The following is a 25,005-nucleotide window of genomic DNA, read 5'->3' as shown; positions in this document are numbered from 1 at the left end:
GTTGTGTATTATCTAAAGAACTTGTTTTAATTTCGTGCATCGAATGCAACCAGAATCGAGGAAATTGGAAGTAGTCACGGTAGACTTCGCGGACGGGACGGAAACCGTATTGGTACGTCGTTGTTATGATTCCCCTCTGAGTCTTTTATCCGATGTCCAGTGTGCTCTATTTTCTGGTAAACTAGGTAATTGTGTCTTTGTTAGCTAAACGAGTTATCTATTGGTTAAGCTCATATTGCTAACTAGATGATCATATCCAAAGTTCGCAGAATATTTCATTGAATCGTATTTTTCCTGGTTTAGTTATCTTGCCTTGGGTAGCTGGCTAGCATAATTTAGCTAGTAGCTCACGTTGACATGTGTTTTTGGTTTGTATTTCATCCTTGACATGATAACGTTAGCCAGCCAACAAGATCGATAATGTTTTCTGTAGAAATGCAGAAAAACCGTTCTATTTTACGTGAGCTAGCTAGCTAACAAGGCCAAGCGACTCGTGATTTTAGTTAGATAGCGAACGTTACTGTAGCTACCAATGCAATTCATTTTTTTCCTTCAGATTGTGAAGGAAGATCAGAATGGATGCACTTGATCACATGCTGACCGACCCCCTAGACTCAGGGGAGGGCAGTGATGGGCGCATCACTGAAGAGTGCATGTTGGGAAACTGTCAAGTGAGTCTTCCAGAAGACCTGCTTGAGGATGTGAGTAGCTAATAATAGCATACTGCAGTGATTTCTGTGTTAACTTTATCATATGCTGGTTATCCATTTTGTACACTGCATAGACAGTATATATAAAGGTGTACTGTATGTCGATTGTTGCATTTACAGTTCTGTTTATATATATTTTTTGTTTTTGTTGGGCAAACAGCCTGAAATATTCTTCTCTGTGCTGAGTGAAAGCACCTGGTCTGAAGTACTGACAGATGACCAGAGGCAGCATCTCCGTCAACTGTTACCACACTTTCAAGAAGACAACACTTGTGAGCAGGACAGCACCATCAGCAAACTCTTCAACAAACAGAACTTCTGCTTCGGAAACCCCTTGCACCTTGCACAGAAACTGTTCCAAGGTAACATTCCGCCTCTCTCAAACGGCTTGATTTTGAGTGAGTTTTTGGACTGTTTATGGCATATCAGTGATATCATGTACCACTGTGCTCTCCCCAGATGGCCATTTCAATCCAGAAGTGGTTAAGTACAGACAACTGTGTGCCAAGTCCCAGAAGAAACGCCAGCTGAACTCGTTGCAGCAGTACTACCACAAACTCCTTAAACAGATCCTGGTCTCTAGAAAGGTATGTGTAACAGTATTGCTTCCGTCCCTCTCCTCGCCCCTACCTGGGCTTGAACCAGGGACCCTCTGCACACTTCAACCCTCTGCATCGTTACCCATCGCGCCACAAAAGCCGCGGCCCTTGCAGAGCAAGGGGAACAACTACTTCAAGGTCTCAGAGCGAGTGACGTCACCGATTGAAACGCTATTAGCGCGCACCACCGCTAACTAGCTAGCCATTTCACATCGGTTACATATGCATATATCTTCAAGCACAAGGTGAAAAGCCTTCCTCAGTATGTTCACCTATATCATTTCTTTGTGTTTAGGAACTGCTAGAGTTGGCTGTCCGCAGTGGCCCTGACATTGCGGTGAACAGAAAGTATCCCACCCAGACACATGGTGAGGTGCAGGAACAGAGGGTCAGAGGAAGAGTGTGCCGGATACTGAGGGAAGTTAAAACTGAGTGTGGAGACAGCAATGCCTCATCTGACGATGATGGTGAGTCTGCTTTCATCAGCCTAGAATGTTAAAATGTAATTGCATTTAGCAGCATTGAATAAGTGTCAGAGTTCCTCTTTCAATGTTTTCTCGATGTCACATACTTGTCCTTTGTGTTGTATTTGCAGATACAGCCTCTTGGCTGCCAACACCTCAATCTCCTTCCTCTCCAACGCCCACAGTCTCTGTCAGGGTTTTGCCCAGTCTCTCCACCCAGGACATGAAGACCACCGGTCAGTTACAGTAGATCTATACAGTTACTGTATAATGATTGGGGAAAAACATTTATGGTTACATTTTACATTTAAGTCATTTAGCAGACGCTCTTATCCAGAGCGACTTACAAATTGGTGCATTCACCTTATGACATCCAGTAGAATAGTCACTTTAAAATAGTGCATCTAAATCTTAAAGGGGGGGTGAGAGGGATTACTTATCCTATCCTAGGTATTCCTTAAAGAGGTGGGGTTTCAGGTGTCTCCGGAAGGTGGTGATTGACTCCGCTGTCCTGGCGTCGTGAGGGAGTTTGTTCCACCATTGGGGGGCCAGAGCAGCGAACAGTTTTGACTGGGCTGAGCGGGAACTGTACTTCCTCAGTGGTAGGGAGGCGAGCAGGCCAGAGGTGGATGAACGCAGTGCCCTTGTTTGGGTGTAGGGCCTGATCAGAGCCTGGAGGTACTGGGGTGCCGTTCCCCTCACAGCTCCGTAGGCAAGCACCATGGTCTTGTAGTGGATGCGAGCTTCAACTGGAAGCCAGTGGAGAGAGCGGAGGAGCGGGGTGACGTGAGAGATATCGCAATATTGTTTTGGATGATATATAATCGATACTTTGACTTCCAAGTATCGATTTTGCTAGATAGCACTATCTTGCGCTAGTCAGCTAGCTGTAACTGCGCCAAAACTCCGGTATTTTTCGTCCTATAGCTTTTTCTCCATATTTCTAAAATAGTGAGCCAACATGTTTTCAGCACTTGTATTTCCATGACTGATCAAAACTCTCTGCCTCGCTGCAGCAGACTATATAGTGAACCATATGTTTTGAACATCGAATCGCAATACATATCGTATCGGCACCTAAGTATAGTGATAATATTGTATCGTGAGGTCCCTGGCAATTCCCAGCCCTACTGCTGTAATGGACATAAAGACTCTGCAGATGTAGTGATTGAAGATATGTGGTGCCTGCTTACACAGATAAGCAAGAACTGGGAGAGAAGGACATGAGAGCCATGCTACGGAGACATAGAGAGAAGAGACGACGACAACCGGTTAGTTTCTTCTTTGCTTCTCCATTCACAAAAACAGAGAATTCTGCTATCCATAAAATCAAGGTGTGAATGGAAATTGGGGACACTGTTTATCTACCTAATATCATCTTGTACAACATTTCCTTGTATCCTAATCCTAGTCATTCTTATTTGCACAGGATCATCCAGACTTGATGACTTCTGACATCCGCCTGGGTGACATGATGTCTAGAGTGAACATAGGTCGTAAAGGCTCCATGATGAGTGAGTACAAATCAAGTCTATAACCAAAACACCAAACTCATAATCATAAAGACAAATGAATCATGCTCTACTTGGCCAAAAGTATGTGGACAATTGCTCGTCAAACATCTCATTCCAAAATCATGGGCATTAATGGAGTTGGTCCCCCCTTTTGCTGCAAAACAGCCTCCACCCTTCTGGGAAGGCGTTCCGCTTGACGTTGGAACATTGCTGCGGGACTTGCTTCCATTCAGCCACAGGAGCATTTAGTGAGGTCGGGCACTGATGTTGGGCGATTAGGTCTGGCTCGCAGTCGGTGTTCCAATTCATCCCAAAGTTGTTCGATGGATTTGAGGTCAGGGCTCTGTGCAGGCCTGTCAAGTTCTTCCACACCGATATTGAGAAACTATTTTTGTATGGACCTCTCTTTGTGCATGGGGGCATTGTCATGCTGAAAGAGGAAAGGGCCTTCCCCAAACTGTTGACACAAATTTGGAAGCACAGAATCGTCTAGAATCATTGTATGCTGTAACGTTAAGATTTTCCAGAATTTCCACTGCTCCAGAGTCCACTGGCGGCAAGCTTTACACCTTTCCAGCCGACTTTTACGGCTGCTCGGCCATGGAAACCCGTTTCATGAAGCTCCCGATGAACAGTTATTTTGCTGATGTTTCTTCCAGAGGCAGTTTGGAACTCGGTAGTGAGTGTTGCAACTGAGGACAGACAGTTTTTGGGCGCTATGCCCTTCAGCACTCGGCGGTCCCACTCTGTAAGCTTGTGTGGCCTACCACTTTGCGGCTGAGCCGTTGTTGCTCCTAGATGTTTCCACTTCACAATAACAGCACTTACAGTTGACCTGGGCAGCTCTAGCAGGGCAGACATTTGATGAACTGACTTGTTGGAAAGGTGACATCCTATGGCGGTGCCACGTTGAAAGTCACGTAAATCTTCAATACAGGCCATTCTACTGCTAAATGTTTGTCTATGGCTGTGTGCTCGATATTTTACACCTGTCAGCAACAGGTGTGGCTGAAATAGCCGAATACACTAATTTCAAAGGGTGTCCACATACTTTTGGTTAGTAGTGTATGTAGCTAGATTCAATTAGATCCCCTGAATGATGTAAGGCACAACCAGTGTATAAACATTCTTAACTAGTGTCTTCTATAACCTAGCACTGTTTGACCTGGCTCTGCCTAAGAGGAAAATGAGGGAGGAGAGGAGAAAGAAGAAGATGAGGACAATTAAAGTGGAGTCTGAGGATCCCTGTGAGGCTCTGATGCCTTCAGAAGCCCCAGCTCCAACAGTTAACATCACAGCTACTCTGCCTGAGACCCCAGTCACTCCACTGCCCAGTGTCAAGGAAGAGTGAGTCGATTTGATTCATTAGAAATATAGTTTACATGTTGTCAACAATCTAAGCCAACACCATCTGTTTTGCCACATAGTTAAGCATGTGTAGGTTTTGTTGCTATACAACCAACCCCTCTAGGGTTAGCAGAAACCCAGCCTAAACAGCAAGCAATGTAGATGTAGAAGCACGGTGGCTAGGAAAAACTCCCTAGAAAGGCAGGAACCTAGGAAGAAACCTAGAGAGGAACCAGGGGTGGCCAGTCCTCTTCTGGCTGTGCCGGGTTGAGATTATAACAGAACATGGCCAAGATGTTCAAACGTTCATAGATAACCAGCAGGGTCAAATAATAATAATAATAACAGTGGTTGTAGAGGGTGAAACAGGTCAGCACCTCAAATGTCAGTTGACTTTTCATAGCCGAGCATTCAGAGTTAGAGACAGCGGGTGTGGTAGAGAGAGAGAGTCGAAAACAGCAGGTCCGGGACAAGGTAGCACGTCCTGTGAACAGGTCAGGGTTCCATAGCCGCAGGCAGAACAGTTGAAACTGGAGCAGCAGCACGACCAGGTGGACAGGGGACAGCAAGAAGTCATCAGGCCAGGGAGTCATCAGGCCAGATAGTCCTGAGGCATGGTCCCCCATAACATTATGAGGACAAGAAATATCAACAGCCATACCATTCATTACCAGATTCAGCCGAGGTATAGAACATAGGGAATGATTTGAACCAAATACAATGCTCTTAGTTTTAAAGATGTTCAGGACCAATTTAGTACTGGTCACCCATTCCAAACAGACTGCAACTCTTTAAGGGTTTAGCTGTGGTTGCTGATGTGTACAGTGCATTCGGAAAGTATTCAGACCCCTTGACCTTTTCCACATTTTGTTACGTTACAACCTTCTACTAAAATTGACAAAACATTTTTTTCCCCCTAATCAATCTACACGCAATACCCCATAATTACAAAGCAAAAACAGGTTTTTAGAATTTTTTTGCAAATGTATTACTTTGTTGAAGCACCTTTTGACAGCATTACAGCCTTGAGTTTTCTTGGGTATGATGCTACAAGCTTGGCACACCTGTATTTGGGAAGTTTCTCCCATTCTTACCTGCAGATCCTCTCGAGCTCTGTCAGGTTGGATGGGGAGCGTCACTGCACAGCTATTTTCAGGTCTCCAGAGATGTTCGATCGGTTCAAGTCCAGGCTCTGGCTGGGTGACTCAAGGACATTCAGAGACTTGTCCCGAAGCCACTTCTGTGTTATGTTGCCTGGGTTCTTAGGGTCATTGTCCTGTTGGAATGTGAACCTTCGCCCCAGTCTGAGGTCCTGAGCGCTCTGGAACAGGTTTTCATCAAGGATCTCTCTGTACTTTGCTCTGTTGATCTTTCCCTCGATCCCGACTCGTCTCCCAGTCCCTGCGGCTGAAAAACATCCCCACAGCATGATGCTGCCACCACCATGCTTCAATGTAGGTACGGTACCTGGTTTCCTCTAGACGTGATGCTTGGCATTCAGGCCAAAGAGTTTAATCTTGGTTTCATCAGACCAGAGAATCTTGTTTCTCATGGTCTGAGAGTCCTTTAGGTGCCTTTTGGCAAACTCCAAGTGGGCTGTCATGTGCCTTTTACAGAGGAGTGGCTTCAGTCTAGCCGCTTTACCATAAAAGCATGATTGGTGGAGAGCTTCATAGATGGTTGTCCTTCTGGAAGGTTCTCCCATCACCACAGAATAACTCTGGAGCTCTGTCAGAGTGACCATTGGGTTCTTGGTCACCTCCCTGACCAAGGCCCTTCTCCCCCGATTGCTCAGTTTGTCCGGTCAGCCAGCTCTAGGAAGAGTCTTGGTGGTTCCAAATTTCTGCCATTTAAGAATGATGGAGGCCACGGCCTCCCGAGTGGCATAGTGGTCTACGGCACTGCATAGCAGTGCTAGCTGTGCCACCAGAGATTCTGGGTTTGAGTCCAGGCTCTGTCGCCCCCGGCCGCATCAGGGGACCCATGGGTCGGCGCACAATTGGCCCAGCACCGTCTGGGTTTGTGGAGGGTTTGGCTGGCAGGAATGTCCTTGTCCCATCGTGCACTAGCAACCCCTGTGGTAGGCCGGGCACAGTGCACGCTGACACGGTCACCAGGTGCACGATGTTTCCTCCGACACATTGGTGTGGCTGACTTCCGGGTTAAGTGGGCATTGTGTCAAGAAGCAGTGCGGCTTGGTTAGGTTGTGTTTCGGAGGAGGCAGGGCTCTCGACCTTCGCCTCTCCCGAGTCCGTATGAGAGTTGCAGCGATGAGACAAGACTGTAACTACCAATTAGATACCACAAAATTGGGGGGAGAAAAGGGGTAAAAATATGGAGGCTACTGTGTTCTTGGGGACCATCAATGCTGCAGAAATGTTTTGCTACCCTTCCCCAGATCTGTGCCTCAACACAATCTTGTCTCTGAGCTCAGTGGACAATTCCTTCGACCTCATGGCTTGCTTTTTGCTCTGACATGCACTGTCAACTGTGTGTGCTTTTCCAAATCATGTCCAATCAATTGAATTTATCACAGATGGACTCCAATCAAGTTGTAGAAACATCTCAAGGATTGTCAATGGAAACAGGATGCACCTGAGCTCAATTTCGAGTCTCATAGCAAAGGGTCCGAATACTTATGTAAATAAGGTATTTTGCAAACATTTCTAAAAACTTGTTTTTGCTTTGTCATTATGGGGTATTGTGTGTAGTTGTATTGGTGAAAAAATGTATTTAATCAACCATCAGTAATTTATGTCAGTGCCGTGTTGAGTGCCCTTCTCTATAATCATACTGAAAATCTGTTGTTAATCTGTTGTGAATTTCACTCCGCATCTCGCTTCCCAAACCGATATTCGTACCGCATTAGTGACATTGGAAGCAGAGAAGGCATCTGACCTTCCTGAACTTGGTACTTAAGTAATTCGGTTTTAGTGCATACAGTTGAAGTCGGAAGTTTACATACACTTAGGTTGGAGTCATTAAAACTCATTTTTCAACCACTCCACAAATTTCTTGTTAACACGCTGTAGTTTTGGCAAGTCGGTTAGGACATCTATTTTGTGCATGACACAAGACATTTTTCCAACAATTGTTTACAGACAGATTATTTCACCTATAATTCACTGTATCACAATTCCAGTGGGTCAGAGGTTTACATACACTAAGTTGACTGTGCCTTTAAACAGCTAGGAAAATTCCAGAAAATTATGTCATGGCTGTAGAAGCTCCTGATAGGCTAATTGACATCATTTGAGTCAATTGGAGGTGTACCTGTGGATGTATTTCAAGGCCTACCTTCAAACTCAGTGCCTCTTTGCTTGATATCATGGGAAAATCAAAAGAAATCAGCCAAGACCTCAGAAAAAATATTGTAGACCTCCACAAGTCTGGTTCATCCTTGGGAGCAATTTCCAAATGCCCGAAGGTACCACGTTAATCTGTACAAACAATAGTATGCAAGTATAAACACCATGGGACCACGCAACTGTCATACCACTCAGGAAGGAGACGCGTTCTGTCTCCTAGAGATTAATGTACTTTGGTGCGAAAAGTGCAAATCAATCCCAGAACAACAGCAAATGGCCTTGTGAAGATGCTGGAGGAAACGGGTACAAAAGTATCTATATCCACAGTAAAAATGTGTCCTATATCGACATAACCTGAAAGGCCGCTCAGCAAGGAAGAAGCCACTGCTCCAAAACCGCCATAAAAAAGCCAGACTACGGTTTGCAACTGCACATGGAGACAAAGATCGTACTTTTTGGAGAAATGTCCTCTGGTCTGATGAAACAAAAATCGAACTGTTTGGCCATAATGACCATCGTTCTGTTTTGAGGGAAAAGAGGGAGGCTTGCAAGCCAAAGAACACCATCCCAACCATGAAGCACGGGGGTGGCAGCATCATGTTGTGGGGGTGCTTTGCTGCAGGAGGGACTGGTGCACTTCACAAAATAGATGGCATCATGAGAAAGTAAAATTACGTGGATATATTGAAGCATCGTCTCAAGACATCAGTCAGGAAGTTAAAGGTTGGTCGCAAATGGTTCTTCCAAATGGACAATGACCCCAAGCATACTTCCACAGTTGTGGCAAAATGGCTTAAGGACAACAAAGTCCAGATATTGAAGTGGCCATAACAAAGCCCTGATCTCAACCTTATAGATAATTTGTGGGCAGAACTGAAAAGGCGTGTATGAGCAAGGAGGCCTACAAATCTGACTCAGTTACACCAGCTCTGTCAGGAGGAATGGGCCAAAATACACCCAATGTATTGTGGGAAGCTTGTGGAAGGCTACCCAAAACGTTTGACCCGAGTCAATTTTAAGGCAATGCTGCCAAATACTAATTCAGTGTATGTGAACATCTGACCCACTGGGAATGTGATGAAAGAAATAAAAGCTGAAATAAATGATTCTCTCTACTATTATTCTGACATTTCACATTATTAAAATAAAGTGCTGATCCTAACTGACCCAAGACAGGGACTTTTTAATATGATTAAATGTCAGGAATTGTGAAAAAGTGAGTTTAAATGTATTTGGCTAAGGTGTATGTAAACTTCAGACTTCAACTGTAATTTCTGAATTGGCAGTAAATCAGCCAGTCAGATGTGCAGCCACTCCCTTTGCCCCATCTCTTTCAGCTTCAGCCATAGGTTTTCAATACCTCATCAATCCATGGAGCCTTAACCGTTCTAACAGTCAGTTTCTTAACAGGTGCGTGTTTATCAATAATAGGAAGAAGTTTCATAAATTCATCAAGTGCAGCGTCTGGATGCTCCTTTTCACATCAGACCAACAAATATTTTTTAACATCATCCACATAAGAGTCACAGCAAAAATGTGTATGATCTCTTATACACTATTTTAGGCCCAGCTGTCGGAACGTTGTCTTTCCTGGATATGGCCACTATATCGTGATCACTGCATCCAATGGGTACGGATACAGGTTTAGAACAAAGTTTTACTGTACTAGTAAACATGTGATCAATAGATGTGGATGATCTTGTTCCTGTGGTGTTTGTAAACACCCTTGTAGGTTGATTAACAACCCAAGCCAGATATTTACACTGGTAACATTGTGAAGTCTTATGTTCTCATCCCACAAAGATGGCACTTTAACCTGACATGTTAGTAATGAAATATTGCATGCTACAGTAGAGTAGGGTAGAGCTCAGCAGAGTAGGGTAGAGCTCAGCAGAGTAGGTTAGAGCTCAGCAGAGTAGGTTAGAGCTCAGCAGAGTAGGTTAGAGCTCAGCAGAGTAGGTTAGAGCTCAGCAGAGTAGGGTAGAGCTCAGCAGAGTGGGGTAGAGCTCAGCAGAGTGGGGTAGAGCTCAGCAGAGTAGGGTAGAGCTCAGCAGAGTAGGGTAGAGCTCAGCAGAGTAGGGTAGAGCTCAGCAGAGTAGGGTAGAGCTCAGCAGAGTAGGGTAGAGCTCAGCAGAGTGGGGTAGAGTACAGTAGAGTAGAGTGGCTAGGAGTTTTTCTGCATTGCTTGCTGTTTGGGATTGTAGGCTGGGTTTCTGTATAACACTTTGACATCGGCTGATGTAAAAAAGGGCTCAATAAATACATTTCATTGATTGATGAGGTTGTATGAACAGAGATGTTCTAACATGACATTCAATGAGTGAAGCAAAATGACAGCTTGACTGATATTCTTGTGCTCCGGACATTTAGATGCTATCATGAATTCAGTTGCACACCGTACTTTTCTCTCTGCAGGCCGATGGAGGAGGTGCAGAACAGCCCTGTCATGGTGGAGGAGATTGCAGTGAGCTTCTTCAACCTGCTGGAGAACATCCTAAAACTAGACGGCCTCGCCAGCACCACCATGGTATTCAATCAGTTATACCATCACAAATATATTGCTAGTAGGTTTGGCGACATGGTGGCGTATGTGATCAGTAAGAAGCTTTGCACAAGCGAGGCAGAAAGGCTCATAGGATCAGGAGCCTATTTCCTGTTTCTGTAGCATGAGGCAGCTTGATGTACAAGCACACCCCCTGGACAGGACGCTAGTCTATCACAGGGCCTTTCTACCCCCTATCTCCTTATTTCCGAGTGCCAAGCAGAGTTGCATCAGGTCCCATTTTTAGTGTCTTTGGTATGACTTAGGGCAGACACTAACCACAAGACCACTGAGTTGTTATGTGATGAGCTGAACTGTTACTTTGAATTGTAACTGTTGTAACACTTTAAGAGTATATAATGAATCATGTATGTCCTGTTGTTAGTTGGAGGAGAAGGTCCAACAGTGGCAGACATCTCCAGCTAGTTCCCTGAACCCCTGGTTCTCCTCGGCCTCCTGCTGGTCAGAGATGGTGCTGCCGGCCCTGCACTTCCTGGCTGGGGAGACTAAAGGTGACCAGGCGGACATCCTCTTCTCTGCATCGTTAAAGCAGTAATATCATCATCCTCTCATCTTTCTTTTCTCTCTCTCTTCTTCGCTCATCGTCTTCCTCTCTCTCTCACTCAGTCGGTATGTTGGTTCTTCCCAGTGGCTTCACTCCCTATGTGGCGTTCAGGGAAAACTCACAGCGATGGAAATGGATTGGTAAGATCTCCTTTTTGTCAGTCAGATGATCTGTCCAAATTCTGTCACGTTGCACGTTAAAATATTTATAGTTTGAGACATAGAGGTTTGTCTCGATCTCGTGTCTCAAAGGTCCCAGTCAGGATGGAGAGAAGGATTTGAGTGCTCTGTGTCAGCTGTGGGTCGACTCCAAGGACTTGGTTGTGGTCAAGGTATTGCAAGTACACATTTCCACATCTCACTACTCTGTCAGTATGGTTGTTTTCTGTTCCCTCTAATACACTTGAATAAAAAAAACAATGTCCTCTACAGACAGAATGTGAAGAACTAACAGAGATGACTTCTCCCACCCCTAGAGTGTAAGTTTCCACTTTACTCATTTCACAAATGCTCTTACTCTGAATGACTTGGGTAGTGTATGTGTTTATTGCCATAGTGGGATTTAGATTTGATTGAATTACTGTTTGCTGTTCTCTCTGTAACTAAGCAGTTGGACTGACTTCGTGGTGCGGCCCAGCACAGGAGACGAGAGGCATGTTTTCCAAGTGCAGGTCCATGTCACGTCTCTACCTTTTTAGTCTAGGGTTTGTTCTGTATTGAGTATTATTTACAACGATCACACAGTGTTCTCTGTAATCATTATGCGTCCGTATTCTTGTTTTGATCACCAGGAGCAGCAGCGGTATGACCAGCCACACAAAGCCTTCACCTTCAGAATGCATGGCTTTGAGTCTGTGGTGGGGCCTGTTAAGGGGGTCTTTGACAAGGAGATGTCTCTCAACAAAGCCAGAGAACACACTCTGCTGCGCTCCGACCGCCCAGCTTATGTCACCATCCTCTCCTTGGGTAAGACATGTATACACCTGCCATCAGTATGTGGTGTTGTTGCAGTAGCCACAGGTTAGATAGGACTATTCTGCTGCTCCTCTCCCTCAGTGCGGGACGCAGCAGCCCGGCTGCCCAACGGAGAGGGGACCAGAGCTGAGATCTGTGAGCTGCTCAAGGACTCTCAATTCCTGGCACCAGATGTCACCAGTGCTCAGGTTAGATCCTCACGGCGACTGGGTTATTGTTATCGGTCTGTCCTTGTTTGTCTGTGACTGAGCACTGCACCTCGTAATGTTTCCTGCAGGTGAACACGGTTGTGAGTGGGGCTCTGGACAGGCTGCACTATGAGAAGGACCCCTGTGTGAAGTATGACATCGGCCGCAAGCTGTGGATCTACCTGCACCGTGACCGCGGTCAGGAGGAGTTTGGTGAGCAGCACTTTCTACCAATGGAAAGTGATAAGATCTGAATGTGGTTGACATTGCTTTCCTCAGTAGCCCACAGGCACATTGTTACAACTAATAATTCTGTCCTTATCTAGAGAGGATTCACCAGGCTCAAGCTGCTGCTGCCAAGGCCAGAAAGGCTCTGCAGCAGAAACCCAAACCTGCGTCTAAGCCTGTGAGTCCCACTGCCTCTACTCTGCTGTAATTGCTGTACCTCTGACAAATTGAGGTTTTATACCCTCTCAGCTCATGTACACTGACATACCCTCTCAGCTCATGTACACTGACATACCCTCTCAGCTCATGTACACTGACATACCCTCTCAGCTCATGTACACTGACATACCCTCTCAGCTCATGTACACTGACATACCCTCTCAGCTCATGTACACTGACATACCCTCTCAGCTCATGTACACTGACATACCCTCAGCTCATGTACACTGACATACCCTCTCAGCTCATGTACACTGACATACCCTCTCAGCTCATGTACACTGACATACCCTCTCAGCTCATGTACACTAATATAATAATAATAATATATGCCATTTAGCAGACGCTTTTATCCAAAGCGACTTACAGTCATGTGTGCATACATTCTACGTATGGGTGGTCCCGGGAATCGAACCCACTACCCTGGCGTTACAAGCGCCATGCTCTACCAACTGAGCTACAGAAGGACCACTAACACACCCTCTCAGCTCATGTACACTAAAATACCCTCTCAGCTCATGTACATTGACACACCCTCTTAGCTTGTATGTAGACTGGAGAATGTGCAACTTTGTCTTGCTAAAACACTTGTCATTCCTGTCTAGAATCCTGATGATAGGCTGATACTATGGAATGAGCTCTGTTGTTGTCTAACATACAGTTGCGACAAAATATATTGGCACCCTTGCACTGTTCTTAAATAATTCCCTATTTCTTCACAAATATACTGAACAAAAATATAAACGCAACATGTAAAGTGTTGGTCCCATGTTTCATGACCTGAAATCAAATATCCCGGAATAGTTCCATACACACAAATTTGGGCACAAATTCATGGGCATAAATTTGCAGTGGTGTAAAGTACTTAAGTAAAAAGTACTACCTAGGAGTTTTTTCGGTATCTGTACCTTACTATTTATATTTTTGACAACTTTTACTTCACTACATTCCTAAAGAAAATCATGTCCATTTTACTCCATACATTTTACCCGACTGGGGTTCCTAAGTGGCACAGCGGTCTAAGGCACTGCATCTCAGGGCTAGAGGCGTCACTACAGACACCCTGGTTCGAACCAGGCTGTGTCACAAGCAGCCGTGATTAGGAGTCCCACAGGGCGGCGTGCAATTGACCCAGCGTTCTCGTGGTTTGGCTGGTGTAGGCGGTCATTGTAAATAAGAATTTGTTCTTAATTGACTTGCCTAGTTAAATAAAGGTACATATTATATATAAAAACAAAAACATGATGCATGTTTTGGAATATTTTTATTCTGTACAAGCTTCCTTCTTTTAACTCTGTCATTTAGGTTAGTATAGTGGAATAACTACAATGTTGTTGATCCATCCTCAGTTTTCTCCTATCACTGTTTTAAAGTCACCATTGGCCTCATGGTGTAATCCCTGAGCGGTTTCCTTCCTCTCCGGCAACTGAGTTAGGAAGGACACTTGTAGCTTTGTAGTGACTGGGTGTATTGATACACCATCCAAAGTGTAATTAATAACTTCACCATGCTCAAAGGAATATTCAATGTCTGTGTTTTTACATTTTTTACCCATCTAGCAACAGGTGCCCTTCTTTGCGAGACATTGGAAAACCTCCCTCGTTTTTGTTGTTGAATCTGTGTTTGAAATGCACTGCTCGACTGAGGGACCTTTCAGATAATTGTATGGCAAATCAAATCAAATTTTATTGGTCACGTACATGTTTTGCAGATGTTGTTGCGGGTGAAGCGAAATGCTTGTGTTTCTAGCTCCAACAGTGCAGTAATATCTAACAACTCACAACAATACACACACATCTAAAAGTAAAATAATAGAATTAAGGAATATATAAATATTAGGATGAGCAATGTCAGAGTGGCATAGACTAAAATACAGTAGATATATACACATATGAGATGAATAAAGCAAAGCTATGTAAACATTATTATACACGTGTGGGGTACAGAGATGAGGTAGTCATTAAAAAAATAATGTTAAATACTTATTGCACACAGAGTGAGTCCATCCAATTTAAATGTGTACTCCTGAAGAAGGAAAGGGGTGTGAATACTTTCTGAAGGCACTGTAGACATGGATAGTATATGAATAGAAAAGGTGTGAACAGAAGTATTTATATAGGATGAGCCTTCACTAGAATAAAGTATGTGGAACGGTGTGAAAATATTATTGGAGTGACCAGTGTTTAATGACTATGTACATAGGGCAGCACTTTCTAAGGTGCAGGGTAGAGTACTGGGTGGTATCCGGCTAGTAACAGTCACTAAGTTCAGGGAATGGTACTGCTCAGAGGCCGGCTATTAATGGCTATTTAACATTCTGATTGGCTCGAGATAGAAGCTGTTTTTATATTTGCAATGGTGCCAATATACCGTAATTGCTGGACTATTAAGCACACCTGAATATAAACCGCACCCACTGAATTATTAAAAAATATGTATTTTGTACATAAATAAGATGCACATGTCTATAAGCCGCAGGTGCCTACCGGTTCATTGAAACAAATGAACTTTACACAGCCTTTAAACGAAACACGGCTTGTAACAAAAATTAAACAGTGACCTACCAAGAAAGTCATTGGTCACTATCTTCCTCCTCCTGTGCACTAAAACCACTGAAGTCATCTCCTTCGGTGTCGGAGTTGAATAGCCTCAGAATTGCTTCATCCGATGTTGGATCATTTTCATTGTCGCTCTCGTAACTTTCATCCGGAGGCAAATACCCCGCTGAGCTCATGCTGCCCCTTCAACACGCAGCAGTCCAGCCTTTCGAAACCAGTTGATGATAGTGGATTTTTTGACAATGCTCCACGCTGTCAGGACCCACTGGCAGACTTGACCATAAGATGCTCTTGGCCTGCGGCCCGTTTTAGTGAAGGATTTCTCCCCACTTGTCATCCAAGCCTCCCACTGAACAAGGAGCGCCACCTTAAATGCACGATTTACACTGATGTCGAGTGGCTGCAAATACTTTGGGCCATCTGCTTTTCTTCCCTCTGAAAGCTGTTGTTGTCTTTTTGCACTGAGTCAGTTCCTCACGCTGCTTTCCAACGTCTTATCATCGACTCATTAAGGCCAAGCTCCCGGCAGCAGCTCTATTTCCTTTTCCAACAGCCAGATCGATCGCCTTCAACTTGAAAGCTGCATCATATGCATTTCTCCGTTTCTTTGCCATAACGAGGGTGACAAAATGACTACCGTAATCAGAATGATGGGAAGTTTGAGCGCGCTCGATTTACGTCACATTATGTGACGGTGCTCAGTTTTTTGGCGGCATGAATCTTGTGAAATCGGGAAAAATCCATAAATTAGCCGCGTCATTGTATAAACCGCGAGGTTCAAAGCGTGGGAATAAAGTAGCGGCTTATAGTCCGGAAATTACGGGTAACTGGCTGTAACTGTATGTCATGGTTGTGGTATGTGTTGATGGTGACTATGCACCCTGTGTGTTATAGAAGTCTGGAAGTAAGGAGGGGGGTGGTAAGACCCCTGGAGGCCTGGAAGCAAGTGATGTGGGGGGTCCCATGTCCCCAACTCCGACCACCCCCACTACCAGCACGCCTGGAACCCCCAAATCACCCCTCGCCCCTATAGCCACAACCCCCACCAAAGCTGGGATCCCAGATTCAGTCAAGACCAGTCCTGGGTCAGTATAACCCAGATACCATGGATGAACTCTTATCAGGCTCAATTCTAGAACGTCTTTATGTTATGATAGTACTAATCCACTGCTCTCTTCACCCTTAGTGTTCTATTGGTGTCTCCTCCTCCCATGCCCCAGCTGGGGACCCTGTTGTCCAGCAGCCAGTCTGGCCCCCAGGTCTCTCAGCCAGCTACCTCCCAACACACAGCCAGGGTAGTGGGCCACCAGTCAGGCACTCTCCCACAGGTACGAGTGGTTTCTTCCCAGACAGCAGGAGGACAGCATGCCACACTGGTGCACCAAACCCCTCATCAAATCAGAGTGCCAGTCACCATGGGAACCAAGGGCATCACACAGGTTAATCACGGACCATTCTGTTACCCACAAAACAATGCAATGCTTACTATCAAGAGAACTGAGTCTCTTCCGTGTTACTTCGATTTTGAGTAGAGTTAAAAACATTTACCTGGAATTTGCACCATATTTAACTGTATTAATCAGAAATGGTCTTGAACCACAGATAAGAGGCATTTTTTGCTGTAATACACTGGTGCATGTAATTGAAGGGTTGTGTTTCTCCTTTCTCCACCCTGTAACTGAGCAGGCTGTGGTGTCATTACCACTGAGGACCCAGTCTGCTGGTAGCCCCATCCAGGTGCAGGCATCCAGAGGGCAGACAACCCTGTCAGTGTCAGGCCTGACCACTGCTGTTACTGTACTCAAACCTCAGACTGCATCCCCTGGCAGCCCAGCACACAACCCTACCTCCCCCGCTGTCCGTCAGGGAGTCACCAGCCAGAACATCATCAAACAGGTGAACAGGAAGTTAGTACAGTTCATTAGGAGGAATTTAAGGATGTACATGTAAATAAGGGTTCAGATATTTATAGTTTCGCTGTAATGTGTTCATGAAAGAGTTGTTTTTTTCATTTGTCAGAGTATTTCCTGTATGTTTTATTCTCATGTCATTTATCTCTCTAAAGGTGGCTATCACAGGCCAGTTGGGCATAAAGTCTCAAGGTAGACCGGGTCTTCCAATAACGACTACCAATCTTCGCATCCAGGGCAAGGATGTGCTCCGCCTGCCCCCCTCCTCCATCACCACAGACTCTAAAGGACAGACGGTGCTGCGGATCACTCCTGACATGATGGCCACCCTAACTAAGTCCCCTCTCACCACCGTCAAACTCACCCCCGACATGTTAGGCACTGCCACTACCAAGAGCATATCTGCTACTCTCCATGTAGCCCCACCCCACTCCACCTCCAGCCCAGCCTCCTCCTCGGGTGAAGTCCGGACCAGCAAGGCCTCTGCTGGCACCACCACCCTGTTGAAGGCTGCAGGGGACACTATCCGCCTGATGCCCACCCTAGCAGTCACTATGGCCGAACAGAAGACCAGAACCTTCTCCACCGTCTCCTCGTCTGACTCGAAGAGTGGCACCACCATACGGATCATGCCCGGCCTCGGGGTCATCCCACATAAACAGGGCCAAACCATCACCATGACAACCACCACTGGCAGCAAACCAGTCTCCACTGGAGCCGCCACTGTCACCATAGCCACCAGCGGACTGGCCGGAGCTAAAGGGTTGACGGTGGGATCTTCTGCCTCAGGCTCCCTGACTCTGGGAACAGCCACAGCTACTGTCCGCCAGGTCCCCGTCACAGCCACAGTGGTGTCCACACAACCAGTAAGACCCACAGCTTCATCAACATCACCATTAACTCCCCTCTTATATCTACTGTGGGATTCAGGATGGTTGTGTAATAACTCTTTATCCAAACACCTTCTCTGCCTCTGTTGGGAGGGCTAACGTAGGATCTCTCTTATTTTCAAGACATTCTCGATAGCCCCATTCTCTATAGCCACATTCTATATAGCCACATTCTATATAGCCACATTCTCTATAGCCACATTCTATATAGCCACATTCTCTATAGCCACATTCTATATAGCCACATTCTATATAGCCACATTCTCTATAGCCACATTCTATATAGCCACATTCTCTATAGCCACATTCTATATAGCCACATTCTCTATAGCCACATTCTATATAGCCACATTCTATATAGCCACATTCTATATAGCCACATTCTATATAGCCACATTCTCTATAGCCACATTCTCTATAGCCACATTCTCTATAGCCACATTCTATATAGCCCCATTCTCTATAGCCACATTCTATATAGCCACATTCTATATAGCCACATTCTATATAGCCACATTCTATATAGCCACATTCTATATAGCCACATTCTATATAGCCACATTCTATATAGCCACATTCTCGATAGCCCCATTCTCGATAGCCCCATTCTCTATAGCCACATTCTATATAGCCACATTCTATATAGCCACATTCTATATAGCCACATTCTCTATAGCCACATTCTATATAGCCCCATTCTATACAGCCCCATTCTCGATAGCCACATTCTCTATTGCCACATTCTCTATTGCCACATTCTATATAGCCCCATTCTCTATAGCCCCATTCTATATAGCCCCATTCTATATAGCCACATTCTCTATAGCCACATTCTCTATAGCCCCATTCTATATAGCCACATTCTCTATAGCCACATTCTCTATAGCCACATTTTCTATAGCCACATTCTATATAGCCACATTCTATATAGCCACATTCTATATAGCCACATTCTATATAGCCACATTCTATATAGCCACATTCTATATAGCCCCATTCTCTATAGCCCCATTATCTATAGCCACATTCTCTATAGCCACATTCTATATAGCCACATTCTATATAGCCCCATTCTATATAGCCACATTCTCTATAGCCCCATTCTCTATAGCCACATTCTCTATAGCCACATTCTATATAGCCACATTCTCTATAGCCCCATTCTCTATAGCCACATTCTCTATAGCCACATTCTATATAGCCACATTCTCTATAGCCACATTCTCTATAGCCACATTCTATATAGCCCCATTCTCTATAGCCACATTCTCTATAGCCACATTCTATATAGCCCCATTCTCTAATGCCACATTCTCTATAGCCACATTCTATATAGCCCCATTCTCTATAGCCACATTCTATATAGCCCCATTCTCTATAGCCACATTCTATATAGCCCCATTCTCTATAGCCACATTCTATATAGCCCCATTCTATATAGCCACATTCTATATAGCCACATTCTATATAGCCCCATTCTATATAGCCCCATTCTATATAGCCCCATTCTCTATAGCCACATTCTATATAGCCCCATTCTCTATAGCCACATTCTATATAGCCCCATTCTATATAGCCCCATTCTCTATAGCCACATTCTATATAGCCCCATTCTATATAGCCCCCACCATCCACCTTTGAAAGGATCATCCAATGATTGTCTCCTTCTTTTATTTCCCCAGGGGAAGTTACCAGCTCGGTTCACAGTGCCTCTGTCTGTCCTCAGCCAACCACTGAAAAGTAAGAGTGTGATGACCACGCCCATGCTGAAAGGAAACCTCAGTACCAAGTGAGTCCTCATGTTCAGTTCAGCCTTAAAGGAAAACTCTACCCCAAAACTATCTTTTAGTCCATTGTTGACATAGTCCCAAAATGTTTTGCTTGTCAGAAATCAAGTTTTGAAGATATGTAACTTTAAAAATACATAAATCATTCCCAAATTATGTTAAATTATTATTAATTATCATACGATGCAAAAGGCAGCATCCTATGAAGCAAAATGAATAGAATATGTTTGTAAACACGTCTACATTAATGTGGATGCTACCATGATTACAGATGTCCTGAATTAATCGTATATAATGATGAGTGAGAAAGTTAGACGCACAAATAACATTCTACTAACACATGCTAACCTCTCACCATTACCAATAACAGGGGAGGTTAGCATTTTTGGGGGGGGTATGATATTTATGCCTCTAACTTTCTCACTCATCGTTATTCACGATTCATTCATGATGCGTGAATTTGTCTCAAGACTTTTGGTCCCCTAACATGGGGGGACTATGTACAAAAAGTGCTGTAATTTCTGGATATATGGATGAAAATACTCTCAAATTAAAGCTGTCTGCACTTTAACCTCAGTCATTTGATCATTTCAGAAGTGCTGGAGTACAGAGCCAAAACAAACAAACATGTTTCACTGTCCCAATACTTTTGTAGCTCACTGTGTATGTATATGGTCGGTGCAGTATCAGCAGTCTGGGCAGGAACATCATCCTCACCACCATGCCTGCCGGTACCAAGCTGATAGCTGGGAACAAGCCAGTCAGCTTTGTCACGGCTCAACAGTTACAGCAGCTGCAGCAGCAGGGACAGGCCACACAGGTCAGTCAGCAGCTCACCTGTTATCCGTTACTCACCCAGCTCCCAAACAAACTGCATTTTGTTGCAGGACAAGAATTGTTCCTGAACATATGATGGGGGAACACCTGACCCATCAGGTATAGTAGTTGGTAGGAGAGGCTGATGTATCTGTCTCCTCCAGGTGCGGATCCAGACGGTGCCAGCCCAGCAGCTCCAGCAGCGCTCTGCAGCAGGCTCCCCCAAGTCAATGTCCACTGTCGTAGTCACCACCGCACCCTCACCCAAACGGGCCCCGGACCCGCCACCACCAACACAGTGACGCGTATTCCCTAAGCCAGCTACTGCTCTGGGCAGTGCCACCGCTCCAGAGGCAGGTGATGCTTAGGAACCACAGCCCAACTCTGCTCTCTCAATGTTTAGGACGGATGTCTGGAGATGAACACAGGAGTAATCTGGCAGCAGATGAACATAGCAGTAATTCCAGGACAGCATATCACTAGACCATTTATAGACAGTGGTTTCACCTGACATGTCTGTTGTGCAAGGCTAAGTTTCAGCAGCACTAATGAAATAGCCTGCATTTAGGGAGTAAACGTTATTTATGATAAGGGTTACATGGAGAAAATTGGACCACTTTGAAATGAAAATGTATGGCCCTCCCTTCAGCAAAAAATATATTTGACCTAAACCCTCCCTGAACACACAATAATAATAAACCTAAGTGGATAGCAGAGTACGTCTAGCGTTTAGCCTCACTTCTGGGACAGACCAGAGCCTTACATGTGCAGTTTTACAAACTGTTCTTCGTCCTGTAAGCATTACATGGCAACACATGACTTTTGAGTGCGCACATGGCTGAGGCTAGAAGGTTGTGGGTTCGCAGACCAATGTGAACAAGAGTAGGGGTAGAAATATCTCCTTTGTAGTAAAGCATTGCATGAATCTATTATCATGTCATGCAGTTCTACTTAATTTTACATGTTAGAATATTTTTTTAATGCTGCACAAATGACCAAACGAAGGGACGGAGAGAGAGGCCTATCTGTTCATCTTGTCATATTTCTCTACTGTCAAATCAGTGTGTCTTGTTTGCAACAACACTGACCCTGTTTGCAAATAATTAAATCTGAGATGTCATTTTGAATCTGAACATGGTACTTTCAAAAGTTAGGCCCTACCTTTTCCACCCCAGACAGAGTAGGCCTACCTTTTCCACCCCAGACAGAGTAGGGCTACCCTTTCCACCCCAGACAGAGTAGGCCTACCTTTTCCACCCCAGACAGAGTAGATCTAACTTTCCACCCCAGACAGAGTAGACCTACCTTTCCACCCCAGACAGAGTAGGCCTACCTTTTCCACCCCAGACAGAGTAGGGCTACCCTTTCCACCCCAGACAGAGTAGGCCTACCTTTTCCACCCCAGACAGAGTAGATCTAACTTTCCACCCCAGACAGAGTAGACCTACCTTTCCACCCCAGACAGAGTAGACCTACCTTTCCACCCCAGACACAGTAGGCCTACCTTTCCACCCCAGACACAGTAGGCCTACCTTTCCACCCCAGACACAGTAGGCCTACCTTTCCACCCCAGACACAGTAGGCCTACCTTTCCACCCCAGACAGAGTAGGCCTACCTTTCCACCCCAGACAGAGTAGGCCTACCTTTCCACCCCAGACAGAGTAGGCCTACCTTTCCACCCCAGACAGAGTAGGCCTACCTTTCCACCCCAGACCGAGTAGGCCTACCTTTCCACCCCAGACAGAGTTGGCCTACCTTTCCACCCCAGACAGAGTTGGCCTACCTTTCCACCCCAGACAGAGTAGGCCTACCTTTCCACCCCAGACCGAGTTGGCCTACCTTTCCACCCCAGACCGAGTTGGCCTACCTTTCCACCCCAGACAGAGTAGGCCTACCTTTCCACCCCAGACCGAGTTGGCCTACCTTTCCACCCCAGACCGAGTTGGCCTACCTTTCCACCCCAGACAGAGTAGGCCTACCTTTCCACCCCAGACCGAGTAGGCCTACCTTTCCACCCCAGACCGAGTAGGCCTACCTTTCCACCCCAGACAGAGTAGGCCTACCTTTCCACCCCAGACAGAGTAGACCTACTGACACAGAAAAATGTAAGCTTTAACTGCTGGCTACTCTTCCTCTATGGCTTAACCCAGTGAGAGAAGGTCGTAAGTGCTTCCCTCAAAGCTGTCTGAGTTTAAACATATTTTATTGTACAGAAAGTGAATAGCTCAATCAATTGATAGTGACAGAATTAGATTGCTTCCCAAGCAAAGTCATTGTTTTTGTCTTCTCGGATATAAGAGGTTGTAGATCAGCCTCTCAATGTCAAAGAAACGAAACAATGATATCCCCAATGATACAGATTGTTTCTAGCATAAAGCATCGCGGACGAAAGTGATTTTATAGATCACTTTATATAATCGGATCCATTCTATTTTCTTCAACATCTTAAGATAACAAGGGGTAGGGCTGTGCTTTTTGCCATTCTCTTTAGCAAAAGTAGGCATATGACATAACATAGCAGCCTAATTTCTTCTGCCAGACAGGTAGGCCTACCTCTTATTTCTTAAATAAGAAGATACAGGCTCCAACACAAAGCCCTCGTGTTAGTAAAGTCTAATAAAAATGAACTATGCCTACTTTCAGCACCATGAGCTGTTTCTGATTGATTGTGCCGCGGCTGCTGCTTCAAGTCTCAGCAACACAATGTAAGTTGCTGGAACCTGTCTTATTATTTACCTCTGGTAAATAGGCCTACATAATGGGAAAGAAACATATAGTTTTTTAATCAAATCTATTATAATAGCAAGCTATCAAAGTTTACCTCCGATCCTCCTCATCTTCACGCTCTCCTTCTCAAACTGACCTGAACAGAACATGGGCAAGATAGTCCATTTTTTTGGACTAGCCCTAATAAAATATTATTTTTGGAAGCAGCCTTTGAGTCTCCTCCTGAACTACCAACATAGGTCTACACAGCACAGCATTGGTTAGGCAGTACACAAAAAAAGGTTTTGATCAGCAAGAGCAGAGCAGGCCGGGGCTCAGGGTTGGAACATCCATTGCAGTGTGTAATGCTATCTTAGAAATATAACTTTGTTCTGTGCTTGTGTGAGGATGCACTTCGTAGCCTATAGCAGGGATCAACTAGATTCAGCCGCGGGACAATATTTTTCTGGAGCGGATGGTCGGGTGGCCAGAACATAATTTCAAATCATTTGTAGACTGCAAATTGACCACAAGAAGCCCAACCGGATATAATGTTTGACTAAAACGTAATCATTTCAAACCTTACTTACATTTGTATATGATCACGTGTCTATTATGCGTGGAAATACTTGGGAATAGATTTCTTAAATTAAAACCACTTGGAGCTGATTTCCTGGTGTCTTTACAGCCTTATGTCCAACAATGAAAATTCCACACGCAAAAGAAAACTTGTGGGACCAAATAAAATGTGGCCCGCAGGCCGCCAGCTAGAGAACCCTGGCTTATAGGGTATGGGTCATTTGATTGAGACCATACTAAATAGCTTATAAGGGCACTCAAATAGCATGCCCAGTGGAGAATCATAGATGAGGGGTGGCATCGGGCACACATCAAGCATCTCCTTTATAAGCAACCAATTCTAAAACACTGAAAAATATAGAAATTTCATCAATTACAAATTATGATGCTCCCCTGGACTAGATAGAAAAAAATACTAAACACTCCTCTTGAATAAAATTGACTAGGCATGACCCTCCTTCATTTTCCTCCAGGTACCCATTTATGTCAATTTCAATCCATCCTTACTGTAAGCTTTCTTACAGTAGGTGTCTAAGCTTTCTTACAGTAGGTGTCTAAGCTTTCTTACAGTAGGTGTCTAAGCTTTCTTACAGTAGGTGTCTAAGCTTTCTTACAGTAGGTGTCTAAGCTTTCTTACAGTAGGTGTCAGGCAAGGCTCGGTCAACAGCTTGTACATGTCACTATGCAAACTAGACTGAAACTAGCCTAGTTTTTACTAATGGTAAACAGACAGTGTATTTTCACCTTACTCATTGATCTTTATAAACAAATTCAAATTGATTGCTATTTATTTCTATCCAATTTAAAGCCAGAATGGTATGATGTCTTTTCCAGTAAGCAGATACATTGTTCTAGGTATCCTTCATCTCTAAGTCTATGGAGGGCCTTATCATTGCAATTACTGACGATTTGAATGCAAAGTTTGTGGTTCCATCTTTAAGACATGGTATAAAAATATGATCGCAGTGTAACCTCTCTTGACATCCTGTCGTTGTTCATTTCATGATGATTCTGGTTGTAACATAGTGTTCTTTTTTTCTGTGGTTGTGAAAGTAGAAGTATTTCATACCTAAAAAATAAATAACTACAGTACAATGAAT

At 44.6% G+C, this 25,005-nt stretch overlaps 1 protein-coding gene across 6 annotated transcripts; it reads left to right on the top strand.

The window, feature by feature from the left end:
- Positions 1-8: 8 nt before the first annotated feature.
- Positions 9-25,004, top strand: nfrkb (nuclear factor related to kappaB binding protein). Of its 6 annotated transcripts, none has more exons than XR_008139056.1 (26): positions 9-112; positions 557-701; positions 871-1,072; positions 1,170-1,297; positions 1,605-1,776; positions 1,905-2,009; positions 2,971-3,044; positions 3,203-3,287; positions 4,442-4,634; positions 10,358-10,469; positions 10,870-10,996; positions 11,112-11,189; positions 11,301-11,380; positions 11,481-11,527; positions 11,656-11,719; positions 11,840-12,014; positions 12,105-12,211; positions 12,301-12,424; positions 12,538-12,617; positions 16,111-16,301; positions 16,403-16,655; positions 16,903-17,112; positions 17,282-17,992; positions 19,699-19,805; positions 20,459-20,623; positions 20,784-25,004. XR_008139056.1 is itself a non-coding variant. In XM_052520912.1 (26 exons), exons 2-26 carry the CDS (start codon positions 576-578, stop codon positions 20,919-20,921), a joined length of 3,822 nt encoding a protein of 1,273 aa, XP_052376872.1. In that variant the 5' UTR covers positions 9-112; positions 557-575; the 3' UTR covers positions 20,922-25,004. The 6 variants fall into 6 exon arrangements, 5 of the variants coding, with proteins under 5 accessions (XP_052376872.1, XP_052376873.1, XP_035617231.1 ...); XM_052520912.1 differs by having other exon boundaries at positions 11,659-11,719; positions 20,488-20,623; XM_052520913.1 differs by having other exon boundaries at positions 16,114-16,301; positions 20,488-20,623.
- The last annotated feature ends 1 nt before the right edge of the window (position 25,005 follows it).

The sequence above is a fragment of the Oncorhynchus keta genome, chromosome 6 (genome assembly GCF_023373465.1).
Source record: "Oncorhynchus keta strain PuntledgeMale-10-30-2019 chromosome 6, Oket_V2, whole genome shotgun sequence".
In the NCBI taxonomy this organism is placed as follows: domain Eukaryota; kingdom Metazoa; phylum Chordata; class Actinopteri; order Salmoniformes; family Salmonidae; genus Oncorhynchus; species Oncorhynchus keta.
Note: the sequence above shows the minus strand (reverse complement) of the source record. Positions and strands in the feature narration are given on the sequence as shown.